At 48.1% G+C, this 22,498-nt stretch overlaps 1 protein-coding gene across 1 annotated transcript in view; it reads right to left on the reverse strand.

Annotated features, from left to right (window-relative positions):
- Positions 1-15,504, reverse strand: part of PRRX2 (paired related homeobox 2) — a 59,216-nt gene extending 43,712 nt beyond the window's left edge. Inside the window, exon 1 of the mRNA XM_090021720.1 lies at positions 15,012-15,504. Within this exon, the coding sequence (XP_089877846.1) occupies positions 15,012-15,255 (244 nt within the window). The 5' untranslated portion in view covers positions 15,256-15,504. The remainder of the gene's footprint in view (positions 1-15,011) is intronic.
- Between the last annotated feature and the right edge of the window lie 6,994 nt (positions 15,505-22,498).

A 22,498-nucleotide genomic window follows, 5' to 3' on the forward strand; every position in this document is an offset into this window, starting at 1 on the left:
TCCCTCTCTTTTATACCACCTCACAGAACAGATTCTGCTCATGGCTACAAAATGGTTGTCTGCTCTAGGGCAGGCGCTAGCCTTTGGCTTGCAAGGACCAAACAGACCATGTTGGCAGTGTCTACATGGCAGCATTTAAGTGATTAGCTTAGCACCTAGCTGGTACCACTAGAGTCAAGGGACCACAAGCAGCTGCATCACTGAGCTTTGTATTATAACCCCTGCTGGGGCTAGCACCAGGTTAAACCTCTAATTACTCTGTTCCTCTAAACATGGCACCTTCCCTCCTGGGACCTGAGCACTACAAGTCGCACAGCAGTGAAGTGATCTCCTTGTGAATGTCAAATATAGTAACCCCCCAAAGCTATAAAAATGCTCCATTCCCTTTAGCCTGCGTTTGACACGTAATTGCATGGTAGCTACCAGGATGCAGCGCACACTACCGAACATGAAAGGATCGCTGAGAGAGACTTGAACTGAATTGCGGTTTCAAGGGCGGGTGTCTGGTAAAGAGCCCAAAGGGACATTGTCCGGGCTGTGCTGACATAACTGACTGAGACAAGCAGATAAGGGGATGCAGCGTTGCAATCTTGCCTTTCTAGAATATCGTGCACCTGAGCAGCTCCAAGTGCTTTACAGGTATTAAGGCTCACATCACTCCCTGAGGCAAATGCCTTCAACATGCTTATTCTCACCTTGCAGATAGGGAAGCAGAGCTGCACCTACAGGGAACACCACTTGCACAGTGTCATGGGGTCAGAACCAGAGCATGCTGTGGGCACCTTTCTGTTGCGCTTTAGAGGAAACCCATCATGAATAATCCATTGTTGAGCTGGGAACAGAGCCCAGTTGTCCTGTCTCTCCCATCTTGGCTCCAGCCATGACCTGACTGTGGACTAAGATTCAGATGAGGCCATTCAAAGCTGTGCACAGTATAGCCCTTCCTCAGGTCAATAATCTCCTGCTGGGTGCAACTGCTGGTGTCGTGGTACTTGTACAAGCCTGGGAGAGAGAGCTGGAGCCTGGAAACGGGGCTGAGGACAGCGAATGAAACCACCACCATCCACTCTGCCTTGCCCTGAGTGAAGCAGCTACCAAGCGAAGGGGCTGATAGTAGAGAAAGAGAGCAAGAGATTGCCGGGGGACCAGAAGCGATCCTGGGAAAGACAAATACAAAGGATCGGTCTGACCTAGTGCTGTGCTCTTTTCCTCCTAACCTCCAAGGCAGGGTCTGAAGGGACAGGGAATGAAGGAATCAAATTTACCAGCCTTGTGGTCATTGAGATAGCTTCTCAGCACCTGACAAATGTCCTACGGATACCTGTAGTCAGGTTTTAAAGGCATCCTCTCCAGTTCCTCAGCTTCTTCCACTGGGCACAGCTTGGCTTCTCTTCCCTTTCAGGAGCTGAGCGCTGTGGGCCAGATTCACTCCTTGCCCTTCTGCAATGTTTAAAGATGGTGATTTCCCAGTTAGCTCGTTTACTGAAGATGAGGTAGATGCTAGACATACACAGATGGATGGACTGACGGATAGATGCTTTCTGCATCTCTGTGGCTTGGAATGACAACATTGTGTCTCCTGAAACCCTCTTCAGAAATGCACTTTGGCTAACACCAGCTGATGAAAACATATGCAGGGCTTCTGGTGAAACTGGAAAACCCAGAATCCAGGCACTTTGCCAGGACAGTGAAAACTCTACAAGCTTTAGTACCGTTTGGAAAGGAGAGTTTTAATAGCTAGCAATGATGCACACATCAGATGTAATAGCCTTCCACTAAATGGCTTGTTTGTTGTTTCAGCAGAGTTCACCGAGATTGCAGTGGGGATTGCCGAGGGAAGTTGTAGTGTGCGGCACTCTGTGCAATACAGAACCAGAGCTTCGCTAGCTCTTGATTGTACAGCCAAGGATCCAGCCCTCTGTTCCTACTCCACTGGAGCCACTAGCAGAAGTGCTGGGGCAAATAACATAGGATCTGGACTTTGGGGGAAGGAGGGAAGTTGGATGTTGCTAGGAAAAGCTTAAGTGTTGTTTGTCTTTGTAGATGGGCCCTACAAAGTCTACAGCTTAAAGAGTAGATTTTCCAAAGTCCCACTCAGGTGGGTGCTGGCCTTTTTCAAAAAATCCAGTGCTAATGTGGCTGTCTAAGCAGGAGCTAAATAATTATGCAAAATCAGTCCCGGATGTGGCTGCCGGGCTCTTGCTCGGGCTTGGGATAGTATTTCTCCCCTGTCTGTTTCTGGGGGAACAACAGAGGCTCTGATGACTCTGATTTTTGACACTGTGAGATAACAGCGTCTTGGCTGTTGAAGAGTCAGAAGTGATTTTGGGTGCTAAACTTTCTCATTGCTGCTCCCAGCTGGCTTGTTTTACATGCCATCAACACGTCTGCATCTGTGATCGAATATGAAGTCACTCCCTTTAACAAAATCCATAACTCACCACTGAAAACTCAGGGGTTACACTAACCAAGGCAGACCCATGAAGACTTTTAAGAGCACTAATAAAAAATGCACCTTCTGTCTTCCCCTCAGCATACATCAGGCAACTGGATCGTCTAGTTAAGTCATAATGCATAGCCTCAAGGACCAGAAATGTCCCCGGAAACAGAGACACATTGTTCCATCACCTCAGCAGCCAACAATCAAGAACGCTCCAAGCAAGACCAGCGTTTTCACCGGTATCTGAAGATGCGTGAGCAGCAGAACTGTCTGATTTGTGTCATCAAAACCACTCGCTCACTGCTGTGCCACAGTCCCTGTCCTCATGTCAAGCAGTTTTCCAAGCAACGGTGCTCAGGACATCAAGCATGCCCAGATCCTGTGCTATCTAGTGAACGGATGACTTGCCAAACCACGTGACAGCCACTTCAGTGGCAGTGTTCAGTGTTGCCAGACTGCTGCCAAGACTCAATAAAGGGCACAAGGACAAAAATGTATGATGTAATTTTCCAGGATAAGCCCTGAAAATCTGTGGGAAATGGCAGCCCCAGAAGGACTTGACAAAAAAACCCAACAATAACCTGATCCCTAAATGCAACTGCCATGGGAGCCTGCCAGCCTCTCCTTCCGGTGTCCAGGACTATGCGGGGAGCTATTCTCAGTGGACCGTTTATCTGTCATGGGCTTGGTCAGACCCATGGTCTGATCCTATCTGAAAAGGCCTTCTTCAGCCATGCTCTAAGGAAGTGCTCCTTTTTTCTATCGTCTGGGAGATGGGCTCTTCTGAAAACTCTGTGGCAGGACTCAAGTTACAGAACGGTACCAAGCAACCTTAACAAAACAAGTAGCTCCTAGAGGTTTGTGTTTTCAGCCCACTATGAAGAAACCAACCAAGGCAACAGAGAGATTCACAGCTTCCCTCCCATCCCCAGGAAACACCAACCCTAACTGCATTGTTTGAAAAGGCATCAGTCAAGACCTGCTGGCTAAAATTACTCTTCTGCTTTATCATCTTGAGAACATTAAGGGCTGTTGTTAACAGATGTTTTGTGTTAGACATTATTTGTTAGTCTAATGAAAGGAGGTGAACAAGCTTTCAAGACCTCAAAAGTTCTGCAGAAGGTTTTATATGTGAGGTTATTGCATTGCTCTGGTAGAAAAAGAGCTCCTTGCTAATTGCACTTGGCATTCCTTTCTTTGATTTTGTTGTTTGCAATCATTTTGCATAGTAATTTTTCATCGAGTTAAATGTCACATTTAATAAGTACCGTGCAATGGATGTTTAAGGGCACAGCACAGCACAGCAGAACGTCAGCAAATAGAAGGATGCTTTGGTAGCAGTTGGAGGCTTCAAACAGGCCAAGCATACCTGTGTTCCAGCAAGGAAAATGCTGAATGTGAAGTGGAGGTCGGGGGCAACTATACAAATGAGGAGGGAAAGAAGGTGCTGCCTGTTTTTTTGCCAGTAATCACCTTGATGTGACAATCTCACCAGATGGCTGTGCTCTTGGCTTTTAGGTGCCACTGGTGGAGAACAGGGGGCATTTGTATATTCACGGGTAAAGGTGCGTTTGCTCCATTAACCTGCTTGGGTGTCCACAGACACACTGGCCAGGGAACATGAAGTCCCACTATTTCAAAAACGAAAGAAAGAGGCAACCCACATGTTGGGTTTTCTGGTGGAATAATCCACCTTGCTTCTATCTGAGGATCTCAAAGTGCTTTCCAAGTGCTAAAGACTTAACTTGCACAGCAGCTGTTCTAAAGTAGGGAATTACTTCTACCTTCACTTTGTAGACTTTGCCTTTGCCTCATCAGCAGAGATGAAGTGACTTGTGCAAGGTCAGAGAGAAAGCAGCAGCAGAAACCAGGAATGGAACAGGGGAGTCAAATGCTGACCCTCCTGAAGGCAGATCTCACCCTGCTCTCCTCTCTTGTGCCATAACCTACTTCCCATCAGCAAAGTGGAGCTCTCAGCTCCAAGGCAAGCCTGGGTTCTGTCCTCGTAGCTAAACATTAGATGCTTTAGCTTGCACTCTACATGCCAGGCTCCCAGTGGCTTAAGTAGAGATTTAATGTCAGCTGGCTTGGAAATGGGAGCTAATGGGGGGGAACAGAGGATAATGTGCAAAGAATAATGTTGAGGTTTGTGAATGGAAGAGGAGTAACTAGGGGTCCCTGTGGCAGATTTGAGTCAATTCCTTTCCCCTGTCCTCAGCCTGCCTGTCTCCCTTCTGACTTGAGGCTGGGTTTTGGGAGCAAGATAGTTAAAGGAACTATTACTCTTTCTTTCTTTAATAAAACCCCTTCACATTACTGCTCTTTGTTGCATTCCTGCCATTTTCTAGTGAGTGCCCTTGCACTTGCTCTTTTTATCCCTTTTCTTTTCTGTGCTACAAGGCTAAGAAACCTACCCTCAGTTGCGGGCTGGAGTCTGTGAAGGCTTAGCAGTGATACCAACAGATATCTATCTTGTGGTATACAAGCTTGCAACTGGGAGAGCCACAGGGATGGGATGGGGGGAGAGGAGAAGAGAGAAAGAGAAAGGTAGGAGAAAATGGGTAGGAAGAAAGAGCCAGAGAGAGAGATCATCACTGGTAGTTTATTGCTGTAATTCAGGAATGTGATACCCAGGCCTTTAATGCAAGTGCTTTAGGGTTCAGATCCTGCTGACTTCTCAAATGAAGCTCATTAGCTATTGCCATGGTCCAGACAGCAGAATCCTGGAAGCTGTCATCTCCTCGGGGCGTCGGGCTTCCTAGATTCCTCATGGCTAGGACATCTTTGTACATTCAAGAGGGTGTAATACAAACTTCATACGAATGTACAATGCTGTTCTTCTAATCTAATATGTCCTTGTTCTGATTTATTATAGGAAATATCAAGAAAATGGCATTTCCATCCATGGGACCAGAGGAATGATGCTGTTCCAGGGAGATTCCAACCCACAAGGGCAGCTATGGCATGGGACTCTGAGAGCCAGAACCCTTCTGAAAGTGCTCAGGTAACTGGATTTATTTTCCTTTTAATGTGAATAATAAGCTCATTGCCACAGACTGTGAGGCTCAGACATCAAAACTGCAGCTGGGAGAAGCTATGGCCATAAAAAAAAAAAAGAAAAAATGTTGAGTGCCTGTTTCACTTTAGGATGACAATAAAAGGTAACACTATCCAGAAAAGTTCCATGTGGGCCCTGTCCTGTCATCACATTGTCTCCTCTGCCAAGAAGAAAGCATCCCAGATGTGCAGCCAGGGCCAGGCTGTTTCTGAAGTGGGGACACAACAGGTTTGCCTGCATTGTACTTTGGTTCTGTCCCTCTAGAGTTCACACATGGCCGAAGAAGACAGTGCCTAGGCTAGAGAGCACATGGCGTATTATGTTGGGGGAAGACAGATCTGGATTGGTACATGGTTGTTCCTGTATTTTTTCCCCCCTTCTTATGCAGCTCTTGCTCTCAGTCATTTTTAGCTCCAGATTCTTCCATCTGATTATCTAGGCACTTGGGTGGGGTTGACAGGAATTAGAATCATAGAATCATAGAAGTAGGGTCGAAGGGACCTTGTAGATCTTCAAGCCTGACCTCCCGCCTGGGCGGGAGAAAAAGACTGGACTCAAATGAGTCCAGCCAGGTAGTCATCAAGCCTCTTCTTACAGATCCCCAGGGTAGGAGCCAGCACCACTTCCCTAGGAAGTTGGGTCCAGCTCCTAGCCGCCCTGACTGTGAAGTAGTTCTTGTGGATGTCTAATCTAAACCTACTCTCTAATAACTTGTGTCCATTGTTCCTTGTCATGCCAGGGGGCGCGAGGGGAAACAGTGTCTGCCCTAAGCCCTTCAGGTCCCCCCTAGTGAGTTTATAGACAGTCACCAGGTCCCCCCTCAGCCTTCTCTTGTGAAGGCTGAACAGGTTTAGGTCCTGCAGTCTTTCAATGTAGGGTCTGCCCTGTAGTCCCCGGATCATGTGTGTGGCCCTCCTCTGGACCCTTTCAATGTTGTCCACATCCCTCCTGAACTGGGGCGCACAGAACTGGACGCAGTACTCCAGCTGCGGCCTGACCAGCGTTGCATAGAGGGGGAGGATCACCTCCCTGGCTCTACTTGAGATGCACCTGCGGATGCACTACAAGGTGCAGTTAGCCCTGCCAACCGTGACCTCGCATTGTCGGCCCATGTTCATCTTGGAGTCAGTAATGACTACAAGATCCCTTTCTGCCTCCGTGTTCTCAAGAAGGGAGTTTCCCAGTCTATAAGTGTGCTGCTGGTTTCTACTGCCTAAGTGCAGCACCCTCCACTTGTCGGTATTGAAGCGCATCTTGTTTATGTCATCCCACTTCTGTAACCTATCCAGGTCTTGTTGCAGTCTTTCCCTCCCTACTACCGTGCTCACCTCACCCCAAATTTTGGTATCATCAGCAAATTTGAACAGGTTGCATTTCACCCCGTCGTCCAAATTGCTGATGAAGAAATTGAACAGCGCAGGCCCCAGGACCGAGCCCTGGGGGACTCCGCTGCCCACTTCCCCCCAGGTTGAATATGACCCATCCACCACCACCCTCTGAGTATGACCCTTGAGCCAATCTGCAATCCATCTGACTGTGTAGGCATCAATGCCACAGTTGCCTAGTTTTTTAATGAGAAAAATGTGCACTTCCATGGTGCCATTCATTGGAGGTTCTCAGGTGATGGTTCTCACATATCCTCCTCCCCATATCAAGGTAAATGAATAGAAGTATCCCCATTTTATAAATGAGGAGACTGAGGAGTGAGGAGATGAAAGCCCCACAGTGAATCAGCAGGAGAAGCGGGAATAGATACCAGCAAAATTGATCGCTTGGCCTGTGGTTGGATCACTAGAAAATACAAAGGCCTGATCCTGTTCCCAGGTACTATGAGGTTACAATGCTGACTCCTTCATGGAGCCTCCTAGACTTTGGTAGGACTCATCGTGCAGTAACGGACCTTGTAGGCTTTGTAGGATCAGTCCCTTAGTTTGATTGGTGTTAATAAAGCAATCGGCATAGAAATTCTCTTGAAACCTTCCTACATGACAGTAATACCAGGTCAGGGGATTAAGGTCAGCCCACTGCAGTCAACAATGTCACTCCAGATTCACACTTGTGTTACTGAGATCAGAATCAGTCCCTCTGACTGATCAGACCCATGTGGCTGTCCTTCCCAAGGGCTGGAAAGAGAGAAATACCTGCTTTGTAGCTCCTGACACAGGCTCATTTCCTAAAACTGAGATGCATGCTCGTGGATGGGCTTGGTGAGTGAGCTGGCTATCTGTATCCATCCTCCTGCACGTGGTCCACTGATCACTAGCCCCCAGCTGGGGCTAGCTGCAACTTCATAGCCCTGAATGACCAAGGTGCTTAAGCACATCCTTCACTTCAAACAAGTGGGTTAGTTTAACTTAAGTCAGCAAGTCTTAAGGTAAGACAAGCATGTGAATGGAAGTAACAGGGAAGTAAGTATGAAATGTGTGACAGGAATTTACATACTGAGATCATTTAAGAAGTTAAAGACCTCGATCTTACTCTTATGGAAATCAGTGGCAAGAATCTTTTTAACCTCAATGGTGAAAGGTCAGCCATTTAAAACAATAGTTTTGCCTATGATAAAATTGCGGGTTATTAAATCCAATGGAAGCTTTATGTGTACAAGGAGTGCAGAACTGGGCCCTGTGATCCTGTGTCTCTTACTCCAGTGAACAGTCCCACTGATATCCAACCTCTGCTGAGCTCAATGGGGGTTTTTTGGTCACCTGTTTTGTTATAGCCTGGATATCTGCTGCTTATGCTGATAATGCAATGCCGTAGGAGGGGAGGAAGGACTGGGGCTTGGAGCCATTCGAAAGACAGACCTATAAGCTATGTTGCGGATGCCTCTGCTCACTGCGCAAAAAGCAAACAAAGCGTGAAGTCCCGTCAGGAACAGGATGGGAATGAATGCTGACAGCACTGTGACACCTTTGTGTAAATCAATAAGGAAGCTCCATCTGGGAGGTGTGTTCAGTTCTGGTCACCTGAGCTCAAGAAGAAATCAAGGGAGCTCAGACAAGGATGAAGAAAATGTTTGGAGGCCTAGAAAGGACAGCCAGGGGGTGAGGCTGCTTAGAGAGGATGTGCAGGCGGTGCTCAGAGCCATGAATGCTGCTTGAGAAACTAAACCAGGAGCTCCTGTTCATCTGCGTCATCCTACAAGAGCCAGGAAACAGGCCGGAACAGTGGCTAGCAGCACATGGAAACCCAATGTGAAGAAATACAAATACATTTTTAGGCAATTAGCCCATGGAACACATTGTCATGAGATAGTGAGAGCTTGGAAATCTGAAAAAAAAGGGCTTGCGTGTATCTGGATACTGGAAGAGTCCTAGGGACCTAAGGGGCAGGAGCCAATAAGTAGTTGATGGCTCCTGGGATTAGGAAGAAATGTAATTTCTTTCTTCAGGGTCTCTTGCAACCCCTAAGTACCTAGTAATGACCACCGGTGGAGGCAGGATGCTAGGGTAGATGGGCAACTGGGTTGACATGGTCCCATGCACCTGTATCTGCTTTTTCTTTGGAAGGCAGTGCCATGTGCCAAAGAGTCCTGGCAGGAGTCCGCTGTCTCCTGCTTTCCCCCAGGACCTTAGGGGACGCTCCCCTTAGAACATCCCTATTCCCCCTTCTCAGAAATATCCCTTTTGGGCCAACCAGCAATGGTTGGAGACACTTCCCAACAAGAGGCCCATCCCATTTCTGGCAAGCAGACTGCAACCGAACCCTGCAGAACCAGCCGCTGCTACCAGATGCAGGCTGCTGGCAAAACCCTACCACGCGGCTTGTGGTGTTAGGAGTTAGCCCGTGGTGAGGACAGAAGGCTGCATGGCTTAGTGCTGACAGGAAAGGGCTGGATGTCAGGGTTGCCCTGGGTTTGAATCATGGCTGAGCCATTGTCCTCCTTGTCCATGGTTACATGAGGTAGGAGAGCAGGGAACATGGCCTTGCTCAACACCAGATCCCAATTGTGAGCTGTGACCCATTAAAAGCAACAACAGAAACCAGCCCTCTGTTTAATAAGTGCTGCAGGGAGGCTCTTTTGCTCCTAGCCCAGAAGAGAGCCAGATGCACATCTCCACCAGGCTTGCATTAACCCGCCGAGGCGCTCCCAGACTAAGAGCGTGCCTGACATTTTCAAACAAGCCTGCCTCTCCCTCTTGCCTCCCTTCCTTCCCATTGCATTTTCACTGCCTTGTTCTATGTTGTTGGCAAACCCTTCCTGCCTGGAGCCGAGTAGACCCTCGTAGTTGGCAGTGAGTTGCACCTCGCCCTGGTTTTTCAAGACTTCTCCTTTGCAAATCTAAGTCTCTGCAGCTTTGCTGTGTCATTCGCAGCTCCCCGCTGAAAAGGGACGGGGAGGGTTAGGGACTCATAAAGTGAAATTGAACAACTAATGCTTTATGCCCTTCTGCTGACGCGTCTCCTGATCACGTACAGTCACTGATCAGGACTAAACAAACATCCTGTCGTGCCCAGTAGGCTTACCCAGTCATGGGTGGTGAAGAGAGTTTTCCCTAGCCTAAATTTTACTTAAACTTGAGCGGGTCAGAGTCCTGGCAGACTGAACGGGGAGGTTGTGGTCGCAAGAAACTGCAAGCATTTGTCTTAACGCTGGAAAAATTACTTTTGTTTTTTGTTGGGCACAGGCCGGTTGATAAACCAGCTGTTCTGTCTGTCTCTTGCTCTCCCTCTTTAGCCCTCTGACACGAGCATGCAGGAAATGTAATGTTACACAGCCTCACTATCAGCAGAACTTCCAAGCAAGTAACAGAAATGGGCCAAATTAATCCTGAAAATCCAGCTTGCTCCCCCATGGCACTAATTGATCACAGATGCCCTTCTGCCCAGGAGCAACGGGGTTTTCTTTTGAGCAGGGATAGCCTGTGTTGCCCTGATCCCTGCTGAGCCCCTTGAAAAATCCTGGTTTATTTCTATATTTCCCTTTGCAATTTCCCATTATCTCCCCCCACACCGCTCACACAGATCGTACACCAGGCGCGTGGGATGACAGGGCTGGAGTTGGGCTGGGAACTAATCAGCAGCCTCTGACAGGATCCGAACAAAACCTTCTGTGGTGTGCTCAATCTACAAGAGCCTGAGTCTGATTTATAGCTGCTGAAATCAATCCCTCCCTGTCCGTTTCTTTTAATCACATCAAGAGAAGAATTACATGTTCTGTGTTCAAGGGGGAAATTAATTTTATTTATTTATTTATTTATCTGTCTATCTATTTGAATTTGTCTTATGCTCGTTTAAGAAGTAAAATTTGGATTTGGGGCTTTTTTTTTTTTCTTTTCTGTTTGGAGCATGCAGAAAAAGTATCTTGGAAGGGATAAAATAATTCTTCATAGCTGGAAACTTAACTCTTTTCTTTCCTGTGGTGGTTCCTTTCATCTGTCAGCCCCCTCCTTACCCAAGCACAGGAAAATAGCAGCATTCATGTGACTGTTTTTCTGTAATTCACTGTGGATTAATAGTGAAGGGTCCTTAGCTGGTATAAATCAGTCTACCTCCACTAAGACCGAGTTTCACCAGCTAAGTATCTGGTCCAAGCTGTTTCATTTCTGTATATGCATGTTATAGCTTTGGACCTCTAACTCAGCTAGTTGGGACTTTGGGGAAACATAGCACTGGCCACGACACAACCTTTGTGTGTCTGCAAATAATATTTTAATAAGAAATACTAGAAACAAATTGCTAATTAATGTATTTGTAATACATAGCATGAAATAATGTTGCAAAGGGCCAGGTTCCTGGCTCCTTACTCTTTACTTAGTCAAGCAGACTCCAGTTCCTATTGACTTCAGTTTACCAATGTAAGGACAGAGTAAAAACCAAGTAAGGACCCCAGGAAATAGCCCCTTGGCCATAAATGGTGCATCTGGGCCAAATTCTGCTATGGTGTAAATTAACATTACTCGGCTGACCTCAGTGGAGTTATCTGGATTTATGGCAGCTGTGAAAAGATGGCTTGGTGCAATTCTAGAAAGCTTCAGTTTGCACCTTGTCATCTCTCCTTTCCCACTGTTCCCAGCTGCTGCTCTTTGTTTTTCCTGATCTGGGATGCAGGACTATGTGGGTCCACCTGGCTTATGGCAAGCTCTACAGTAGTGTTGCAGTGGTTCTAGCAAATGTATCTGGGTGTCCGAGGAGTGGGGACGCACTTTGAAAGTCTCTGGACCTGAGGACCTGTAAAGTGGTGCCAAGAATTGGTCCGCTTCTGAGGCTATTGCTCTTGGCTTCCCAAGGTCTCTAATGTGGGGGGCAGACCCAAAATGAGTGATGTGCCAGGCAGAAACCAGCTGAGGAGGACGCTGGCAATGAGAGGCATTAATAATGTCTGTAACATGTATACAAGTGTTCCTGCCCACAAAAGTCTTGGTCCTGCTTCTCTTCCCCAAATGAAAGTGTACAATGGTGGAAGAATTGACTTGTGACTGGGCAGGGAACAGGCTGCAGGATCAGGCCCTGGTTTTTTGGAAAGCTGCATTCCTGCATTGGACGAGGAATAGATGAGGAGGAACTTCTGGGGACAGAGATCAAATGAGCAGTGTGCTCTTTAATGAGTCCCAATTAACAGACATGTTTGGGGGTGGGCTAGTATCACATAGACCGTATCTTACTTTCCAGGTACATTGCTCTGTAGAGAGGCTATTGATTTAAACCAGTGTGACGCTGATGGAGACGACTACAGGCTAGAGTTAAAGTAGAGGTACTAGGTCTCCCCATCTGGTGCATGGGATAGCTCAAACTCGTGGCAGCTCTAACTACATTTACTCTTATGTAGCAGTTCTCCTTTGAGGCCAACACTTTCCAGTAATGCTCCTCCCTATGTGCAGTGACTTTAAAAATTTTAAGGGCCCTCTGTTTTTTCCAGCAATCTGTTACATCAGCCGTGAGACCTGATGGTTGCCGATGCATTACTGACTATAGGACCCTCCAGAGAAATGTGCTGACAGCAATATAGTCGCTGTGAACATGTTTATAAATCAAAAAACCCGATCAAAAAAAGTAAGAGGAAGTAATAACAGTTTTTTTGAAAACATAAAAACCAGTACAGTGCTTGGATCCGACTTTCTCCTTCTGCTGAGATCAGCGCGCCAGGGTGGAAAGGTTTAATTAGCATGCTTTAGATAACGCAATTACAAGGCCAGAAACATGACTGATAAAACTGCCTGTGCTTCCCAGTCACGACATATGCAGCAAGGCAGCTTGATCTTTCCAGGTAAAAGAGAGTTAGAGACTTTGGAGCATCGGCCCTCAATTGTAAACTCCCCGGCTGAATGAAAAGCCAGTGGGTGCTTTCGAAAACGTTGCCGTCAGTCCCATCGGACAAAAACAAAGTCTTATCTAAAATACTCTGTCTGCGTGGAGAGCCTAAACAGCAATTAATTCTTGCAAAGCTGACATTTCCCTGAACTGCCAGTCAAATACATATTTAGAGATGTGTGTCTGTTACAGTACATACGTGCACCCCGGGGATACGCTGAATCCTGGAGTACATGCCTCAGCGCCCTGTGACACCCTCATACAGTGAGCGAAACCATCCGTCTCGCAGAACTTGCCTTTAGATCTGTTGCAAAGTTTGTTTATAGACTCCCCTCTCTATGGCTTTTTCCTTTTTGTTTTGTAATCCGTGGAGAGCATTTTACCTTCTTGTCAAGCAATTAACATTTAAAATTATAATAGTAAAGGACTCCCTCCTACAAACCGTTATTCAAAGACCTGTCCTATTGGAGTGCACTGGGGATATTTACATAAGGAAGGGTTAGTCACGTAGCAATTTTCAGGATCTAGCTCAAATTTTATGCTTCCGTCTCTTGCCTGTTCCTGAGTTTGGACAGTATCAGTGTAAAAGACTACTATTTTACCTGTGGTAGGGTATGTGGGAGCTGCTTATAGCTTACCAGTCTTCCCTTTTTTAAATCATATTCATTTTTCCTGCATCTGTTTTTCTTGTGTAACAAATTATTTTATGGTGAAGCACGGTAGAACGGCATTGACAAGTCATTTGGGAAGGGGAGGAACAGAACTGTGATCTAATTATGATTTTTTTTCCTGCAATGTAAGCTTGTGAGAGATGATCTGAGAGTATTTTTTTTTGACAAAGGTTCGTTGTAACCAGAATGGCACTCTGTGCGCCGCATCACTTTACAAACATTGCGACTGTCGCCATTTTGCTAAAAAGCAGATAAAGGTTTGCTATAAGGAGCACTCGCAGAATTTTAAGCTCTGCCTATGAGGAGAAATGTGCTATGGAAAAGTTTTGCTTTATGTGTTTCAAAGCAAAGATCTGTGGCTTGCTTTTTACTAGTCACTTTCCTTTCTTTTGGTCCATTTATCCGTTATATTTCCTTTCCTGCGACATCCCTTCCTTCTACATCTAAGGCATGGATCACCTTGATCACTCAAGCAACACTACCAAATTAGCATCAAAATCTGTAACTAAAGCGTGCCGTGGCTTGTGAATTAAGGTGGCGGCATTGTTTTTGTGTCACTATTGTAGAGGAGTTGTGCAGGAGGCCGAGAGATTTTCCCATCTGATTCATTGACATGAACGAATAAAACGTACACGCATAATGTAGCGGGAAGAGAAATGGCAACGCTGGTCAGCAATCTGTCTGATTTCGGAAAGATCAGTACAGAAAAGTAGCCGATTTGCTTTCCAGAGTCTAAGATATCTGCTATGAATCAGGAAGAAAAAGCTTTACAGGCTTAGCTACTATTTCCTTTCTATGAGGGGAAAACCGATACCTTGCAAAACCCCAAGAATCTTTCTAGACCGGCGGAGTGAGAGGGCGACCATGGGGTGTCTTTGGCGTCGACTGGGAAAAGTTTTTGTCCTTTTACAGCTGAAAGAGTTCCCCTAATTTCCTGGCAAGAATGATGCTGTGAACTAGAGCCTGTGCACGCAGACACTAATGATAGGGAGCGGGCTTAGCGGCTTCTTGCTGCATTCAGACGGGCGTTAGTCACTGGACAAGGCACCTCTCCCCGCCTAAAGCCCAGAGCCGACCGACCGCTCTGCCACAGTGACCGCGCAGCACCGCTTTGGAGCACGCTCCCCGGGGGTGTTTACAAGTGCTCTGCTCCGCTTCTTCAAGGGGCTTTTTTTCATTTTCTTAACGAGCGCAGAAGGAATCGGGATGCCGGGGTCTCCGCTCACCGTTGGCGGAGAGGAAAACGGGGCCGCTGGGCGCTGAGCAAATTTTTTTTTCCTCAGAGGAAGATAAGCCTTGCTGCTATTCCTGCTAGTATTGCGAATTTGCCACCAAATCCCTGAACCTCCCCGGCTCCCCCTCCCCTGGCGCTGGAGACCCCTCTGCCCACGCGGGGGTTTCTGCCATTCAGAACTGCCACTGGCGCTTCGAGGGCGGCTTGGGCCCGGGGGCCGCCAGTGCCAGCACCCCTTTGCCCCCCTCCCCCCCGGGATGCGAGCTGCCTCTCCCTGCCTGGGACTCGCAGCCCCCTCAGAGCAAGCCCCGGCTCTGCCCCGGGCCGGCGGCGGAGGGGCCGGGCCGCGCTACTCACTGTCCTGAGGCGCCGCCTCGCTGCCGCTGCTGCCCCCGGACGGGTCCTGCGCGCCCTTGGCGCCGTCCCGCGGCTCGGCGCCGGGCTCCTTGGCCCCGTTCATGCCGGCCGCCACCTCCTCCAGGTCCAGGAGGCGGCTGACGCTGAAGTTCTTCCTGCCCTGCGGGGTGTCCGGCAGCTCCAGCACCCGCGCGGGGCCCGGCCCGAAGGGCTTGTCCATGCCGAAGGCTGCCGCCCCGTCCATGGCTCCGCCGGCTGCCCCGGCTGCCGCCACGCTGCCCCCCCAGCCCGGCCCGCAGCGAGCGCCCTGCCCGGCTCGGGCCCGCCTCGCGCTGACGTCGGGGGGACACCGAGCTTTCCTCCCTCCGACCTGCCGCAGCCAGCTCCCTCCTTCCCCTCTTCCCAGTGCGGGGGGAGTCGCCAGAAAACCGCCGCGGGAGGGAGAGGGAGAGGGAGAGGGAGAGGGAGAGCGCCTAGGCCCCCTGCCCTGCCCTGCCCTGCCCTGCCCGAGGAAGTGAAGTGCTTCTGTCAACAAGTGTCAGGGGCTGCGCTGGGAGATTTGGGAGGGGAAGAGGGCTCCTCGCCCATCTGGAGACAGAGGGGACCCGAGGGGTCCTCACCGAGGCAGCCGCCCGCTCCCCCTTCCGCCCCGCGCTGCCCTCCTGCAGCCTGGCACCCAGTCACTTTTCGGGGGGAAAGCCCAGCTCTCCTGCCTTAATGAGATCATTATGCCCCAGTACCACAGTTTGCAAACTCCTCGGGGATCACCCAGGAGCCTCCCTAATGCAAAGCAGCCCCAGGGGGGTGAGGTGGCGGGGGGAAGAGTTTTTCCTCTTTAAACATAACAAAATAAAAGGAGCTTTGAAAACTGAGGATTGGGCTTGCTGGTGTCCGGTGAGGAGCTGAACCCGGGGCAATAAGAACTGAAGAGATGAACTGTTATTTCCTCCTTCCGACTTAACTGTAATACCTAGTGAGAGGCTCCCTCCGTGGCGCTGCGTGTGTCTGCACATGCCTCTGGTTGTGTGTACACAGCGATGTGACTCAAATCTTCCAGGCTGGTTGCATCCCGTTCAAACTCCCAGCTCGGAGAAATCCACTTCTCAACTTAAGCACGGCCTAGCATGTCTCTCTAGCCCACTTGCAGGATTGTTTTTGAATGTATAAAGAGGGTTTTTTTCTTTGTTTCATTTTGTTTCTTGGGGTTTTTTTAGTGGGTTTTTTTTCCCCTTTCCTTTTGTTTTCTTGCAAACATGACTGTTGTGCAAATAGAGCGCAAGCGCCAGGTTTCCAAATTGAATCTCGCAGACTCTCGTCTCCCTAACCCTGGCACATGAACCCAGAGGAACTCCACTTAAGTGTATGTGACTGTGCCAGATTTAGGTGGGTGTCACCAAAATCAGCATTTGGGTCCCTGCAAGGCAATTTGGGTTCTTAAACAAGCCACTCCAAACCCTTTATTCTCTTTTCCCATATTTTCCAAAATATTATTTGGCGTGAATTTGCGAATGGGCTGTCAGTCCTGGAGTTTTAATCTAAAGAACAGTTGAATGACAGGCAGAAGCAGGGTACATTTCCAGTCACGGTGCCCCATCACTGAGCCCTTGGGTTAATTCGGAGGGTTCATTTGTCTGGAGAAAAAGGTGAGCTTGGTCCCCATAACCTGTTCTGTTTGACTTTCCCCAAACGTTTAGCTCATTCAACATTTGCTGTGATCTGATCATCCCCTCTGCTGTGCGCCTGTCACAAAGGGCAGGTTGTGTCTACAGCTGGGTAATGAGCAAGAGCGGATGAAGTCTGGAGGAGTAAGGGTCTTGCTGTCACATAAATGTCTGTGTGGTACTAAAGAGTGAATGGAGATTGAGAGGGATGTTGGATGAGAGATGACTGCCTTGAATCAGACCTCCCTTTGATGACAGGTCAGAGTCCCATCTCCTGGCCTGGGTCCCCGTTCTGCACCAAACTGAAGAGAGGCCTCTGGTCCAGTCCTGGGGCTCATGAAGCCTCTGGGGAACGGCTGGTGAGAGTCCAGCACTTTCATGCTCAGAGCCCTTGCACCAAACTGGTCTCCACCCTGCATGGGAGCTTACAACTTAATACACAAACATACACGGTCCTCTGTACTAGACCATCCCGGCTTGGAAGAAAATGATTCCTCTGTCCCAAATGTTTGCTCAGAGGCTTGCTGGAGGAGTCAGCCATTGGCTTCCCTGTCCCCATGAAAGCATCCAGGCTGCATTTGGATTAAGGGGTTTTGACCTTGCACCTGGGCTGGGGTGGATTGTGCAGGGAAGGGCTTGGTGTCAGCCCCGTAGAGGAGAAAGTTACTTCAGGACTGACCAGCTCCCGTCCTTTCCTGTTATGATGCCAGGTGGAAACCAGGCAGAACGCAAATAGGTTCCAGGAACCAAGCCCAGGCTGTCTCTCATCGGCAAACTTTTCAGGAGTGTTAACTACCGAGGCACCCGTTTACATGTACAAAGCACTCTACCAGCATTGATGGGCCCACTATCACCAAGAAGTCAGGCTTAAAAAGGAAAAAAGAACAACTGGAATCTTTTTTTCCATTTTTTTCGGATTTTTGTTCTTTTTTTTGTGAAATCCAGTAGTTTAAAATGTAGTATATGTTGACCCGATCTAACACTAGATAAAAACCGAGGGGACAAATCGCCAAAAAAGAAACCTCATCAGAATTTTCCCCAGGGAAATTTAATTTATTTTTGATAGTTTCAAAGTAGAAAAAAGCAGTCAGAACTTCAACCAGCTCTGATCGTAACATCTCCTGAGCGGGGAGAGAGAGGAGTACCATGAGCTCTATTTTACAGATGGGCAAACTGAGGTACTGTTCTCCCGTTGTCTTCAGTAGGTGAAGGAGTGAATGCTGAGGGCCTTCAGAAGTGACCCATCCTGCTATGGAGCAGCCAGGATAGAAGTGCAGGCTTTTGGCTCATAGCCCCAAGTTGGGCATGTTAAGGGATGCTGCCTTTTGGCTAACCTGGCATTTGGCAACCCTTGGATTGCTTGCTTTAGGTTTTGTTACCAGAGCTTTGCCGCACTCTGCTCCACCTCTTCCACTCCTGGCTTTGGGTAAACTCTTCCTTTGGAGCGATCAGGCATGAAATTATCGGGATTAAAACTGACAGGCATCAGACTCTGTTTTCCTCTTAAAAGTAGATCAGGGAACAGCATGGCAAATATTTTGGCAGCTGTGGATAGAAACGTATCTTTAAAAGAAGATTAGGTTTACCCAGGAATCTGCTATCTCTGTCCATTATTGGACACTGGGGAGGCCATAAACTCTGTCAGACAGATATAATTCAGTTCTGCTCTGTGGGTACAGTGACTTAGAGTGGAGTTCTGCGAGTCTCATACCAAGTCATGAACAAGGGAAGACGAATGGAGTTGTCCTTCTCTGTACATCTTCTTTGGTGGGTGCGGTTCTGTGCCCACCAAGCCACCTGACATGTGGGATAAGCTGCCTGCCGGGCATCTCTTGCAACAGAGGGCTTTGGGGTTGGCAAATGAAGGCAACTTGCAGCCACAAGGGTTCAAGTGCTGGCAGCTAAGGCTCGGCATCCGTTGGTTAGGGGCTGAGGATAGCTAGAGGGTAGGGCCTGAAGGCTAGTGATTGGCCTCTGCCCTTCCCACAAGCTTTTTAATTGTTCAAGCCCAGAGGCCTTCTCTTAGCTGTGGAACATCTTGCTGTGATTATTTTGTGGGGCACTGGTGATCTGGAAGGCTATTCATTTTCAGTCCATGGGGGAGGGAGGCCAGCCGAATGCTTTGGCCTTGCCCCGCTCTTGCCTTGCTCAGTCGATAGCTATAATCATCACCAGCCTCATCTCTGAGGCTTATTAGGACCTCTTCTTGCACCCCAGCCATTCTGGGGTTTTTTCAGAGGAGACTTTTGCTCCATTCAGGGTGTTAAATAATTAAACAGAGGGAATAATCGTCAGTGAAGCCCCCTTGGGCTCGCACTTCCTCAGCCCTTGTGATTGCTGATATTTTTTTGGGTGAAATATGACCTTTTTATGATCAAAGGGGATCAGAGTTCCAACGGAAAGAAAAAAAGGCCAAGAGTTTTCTTTTTCCCAATCCTAGCGGTCTGGTAAAGTTTCTTTAGACATGCAAAGATTTACACACCTTTCTGCGGGGTGCCTTAAATTACCCTCCAACTCTTAACACATTTCCATGAGCAGAGCAAGAACAGTAAGTCATTGAGAAATTAACTGGCCTTTCAATAATATCCCCTGTCGGCCTTTCAGAAGGGGAATGTCTAATAACTTTTTTGAAGTAGAGGTCAGGGTTTGCTTTTTTTAAATAAAACAATCTGTATTAATGCAATTTCCTTTTTAGCTGCAGCATTTGATTTTTTTTAAAACATTTTTTTTCTTACCCTTCCAGCCAGACAACACATCTCGAGCTAGATCCATGTATTTAATACCCCTATCTCCTTACTTTGCTAGCTCCTTCAGGCAGGACCTTCATTTTGTTTTTAACGTTCATTTGTTTTAAATTATCAAAATCGGACCTTGACCAAGCCCTGGGTTAGCCAGCCAGCCAATCTCTTCAGCAAAACCCGTAAGCCCACGTTTGATGGGGCTGTCGCATGCTCTTAAGGATAAGCATATGTGCTTTGCTGTATAGGGTTGAATTTAAGTATGTGCTTAAATGTGTTGCTGAATGGATAGCCTATTGTAAATGCAACCCCAGTGATTTCAGTGAAGCAACATCAGGCCACAGCAGCTAGGGATTTGCCCCTGAGTGCAGGGTCAGGGTTCGCTAGAGGTGCTGCTTGAAATCCTCAGGATGGTCTCTCCATTGCTCTGTCTTGTTTGCTTCACTTTTTTAAAGACATACTTTTTTGTGTTAATCTCATGTTGTGCCCCCTTGGGCTTTCTTCCATAAGCTTATCCCACACTGCTGTGATGAGGGTCCCAGTGTGCTTTAGAAACACAAATTCTCTTTCCCATCATGAGATGCATCCTGTTCTGGGGTAGAACGTGACACCTGTCTGTGTCTTACAGCCATGTGTCAGCACTACCGAGCATTTCCAGTTAGCTCATGCCAGACCATGTTTGTTGGGTGCTTTTCAAAGGCATTCAGGGCTGAGTCCTTAAAGGTGTTTGGCTGCCTACATCTCATTGATTTCCATAGAAATTAGCATCTAGCTCCCTTTGGAAGGTCTGGCTTTCAGATACTGCAGAGATAAACTGGACATTAGGCATCTCAGTTGATACGAAGAGACTGTAAGACCAGATCCTCACTGAGACCGAATTATTATTGCTTTTGCTTTCAATGGAACAACCAAATTTCCAGCACTTGAGGGCATGGCCCATATTTTCCCATTGAACCTGCAGGGAAATATTATAGCAGTGAGCTGCAATACAGCAGCCTGCATTCGGTGTCCAGTGGGAGTGGCAGGTTTTTACTATTCTGGTTCCTAGTGCTGCTTCCATCTTGAACTGAAGACCAATATCCATAATATCCCAGTAGAGTTTCTCCACCATTAGCCTCGGCATCTTTCTTGAAAGCTTCCTGTACTTCCTTCATAGGTTTCTTGCAAGTGCTGGCTTTTTCCCCCCAGGCCCTGGAGCCTGACTTTGCAGTTGTCTTCATGCCGTGATAATTCTCAGACACGTACACTTTTGACCTTTCTGTTCCATTTGCTGGGCTCTCTCCCCGTACACTCGTACAGGAGACTACCCAAAAGGTCAAACCAATAAATTCTCCTTATTTACCCTATGTGATAGGAAGCCATTTACAACACGTGTGTCTCCTGACTCGCAACTGCTTTCAAAACAGCAGGCACCAAACCCGCAACTCCTGAGAGGGAATCACGACGAGGATTTTATCTAGTTTCACCTCTTACAGAATACAGATATACTCTATGAGTGTGTTGCTTGGCACAGTACTTGGGCGTGTCCTTCACTTGAAGTCTAGAGAGGTAGATAGCTGGGTTAGTCTGAAACGAGGCAGATGGCAGGGTAGGCTAGCACGAGATGAATCGGTTCAGAGACCCCAGCTGAAGTCCATGGTACTTAAATTCTCTTCTGGATTAGAGCTGATATTCTTGCCTTCTCTGTAGCCTCTGTTCTGACACAGCTCCCACTGACTGTGAGCAAAGTCTCCTGGCCCAAGTAAAGCTGGCAAATTCCAGGATTCAGAGTCTCTGCCTAAGCCTTCATGTCAAGCTCATAGCCATAGTATGTGATCACCAAGCAAAATCCTCATCGCCGCAGTATGAAGGACCAGCAGGGTTCAGCTGTGCATGTGAAGCACATCACGCAAAGCAGAAGAGCTGCTGATGGGGTGTGATCAGCAAGTCTTGAGCTTGGTGTCATTATTCTGTGGGCCATGTTGTATTCCTGCTCTACACTCTCCCGGATGGTGCAGCCGGATTGTTTGTATTCTGGAGCAGGTGAATCTTTCCAGGACCAAAGCCAGGCATATGGGCAGTGCAAACTGAGCATCAGAACAGGGTTTGAAGCATAATGGAGCTGGAGCTGAACCTTTGCACGGGACCCTGGAAGCTAAAGCCAGCCCTGCAGCACTGTAAAGTTTCTTTTCAGATCACAGCAGTTGGCAGGAAATCAGAGTCTATGCATTTCCACCAGAAGAAGGAAATGGAGTGGGAGGAACCACCAGAAAACTGCATTTGCTAAACACCACCTCTGCCCCCTCCTTGGCTTTGCTTAGGAAGCTTGTACTCAGGTGTGCTCACAAAATAAACAAGGGGCTTTCCTGGCAAGAAAACCCGGAGATCAGCCATGTGCGACAGCTACACATCACCAGCTTTTGACTGGAATTTGCCACCTCCAGGCTGACCTAGCAGGAAAGGAGCGTTTCCCATGGGGCAGCAAGGTAGAGGTGACGGTCATCCGGCAGGCTGTATATGGGCTGTGCAGCTTTCAATACGCCGAGTCCCCGCAGTTGACAGAAATGATAGAAATGAATGACCAGCGTCAATCGGTCACAGAGGCTTGGTGGCCAATCTGGGTCCTTGAGTGGGCAGAACCCCAGCTTGCAAAGTGCTGGGAGGACAAAGCAAGGTGTTAAAAGGAAGAAGCAGGAGCTGTTTCAGGGTTTGCTTCAAGGGCACTGGCCGGAGGGTCAGGCTGCTTCACAAAGGAGATGTGGTTTGCTTCCTGGGCTTATACAGAACTCCGGGCCCCTGGATGGGAATGATGTGCCCATGGACATAATACGTGAACCTGCACGTGGGGTAATTATTATACGCTGTTCCTGTCAGGGCCACCCTGTCCAAATCCACTGGTCAGGGCTCTGGTTGTGGCACAGGAAATGAAGAGGCAAACCATTAAATGAGGAAGTCCCATCTTCCTGGTCATACTGGCTTCAGACCAGGCCCTTGCCCACCTCCTTCCACAGCCAGGTGGTCTCACGCTTCATCCCATGGACTGGATGTCTCCTCTCACTCTCCAGGGTGGCCTTGCTGCCTGCATCAGCGCCTCCTCCATGTGGCACCT

The sequence above is a fragment of the Crocodylus siamensis genome, chromosome 11 (genome assembly GCF_052110815.1).
Source record: "Crocodylus siamensis isolate JL-2025a chromosome 11, ASM5211081v1, whole genome shotgun sequence".
Lineage (NCBI taxonomy): Eukaryota > Metazoa > Chordata > Crocodylia > Crocodylidae > Crocodylus > Crocodylus siamensis.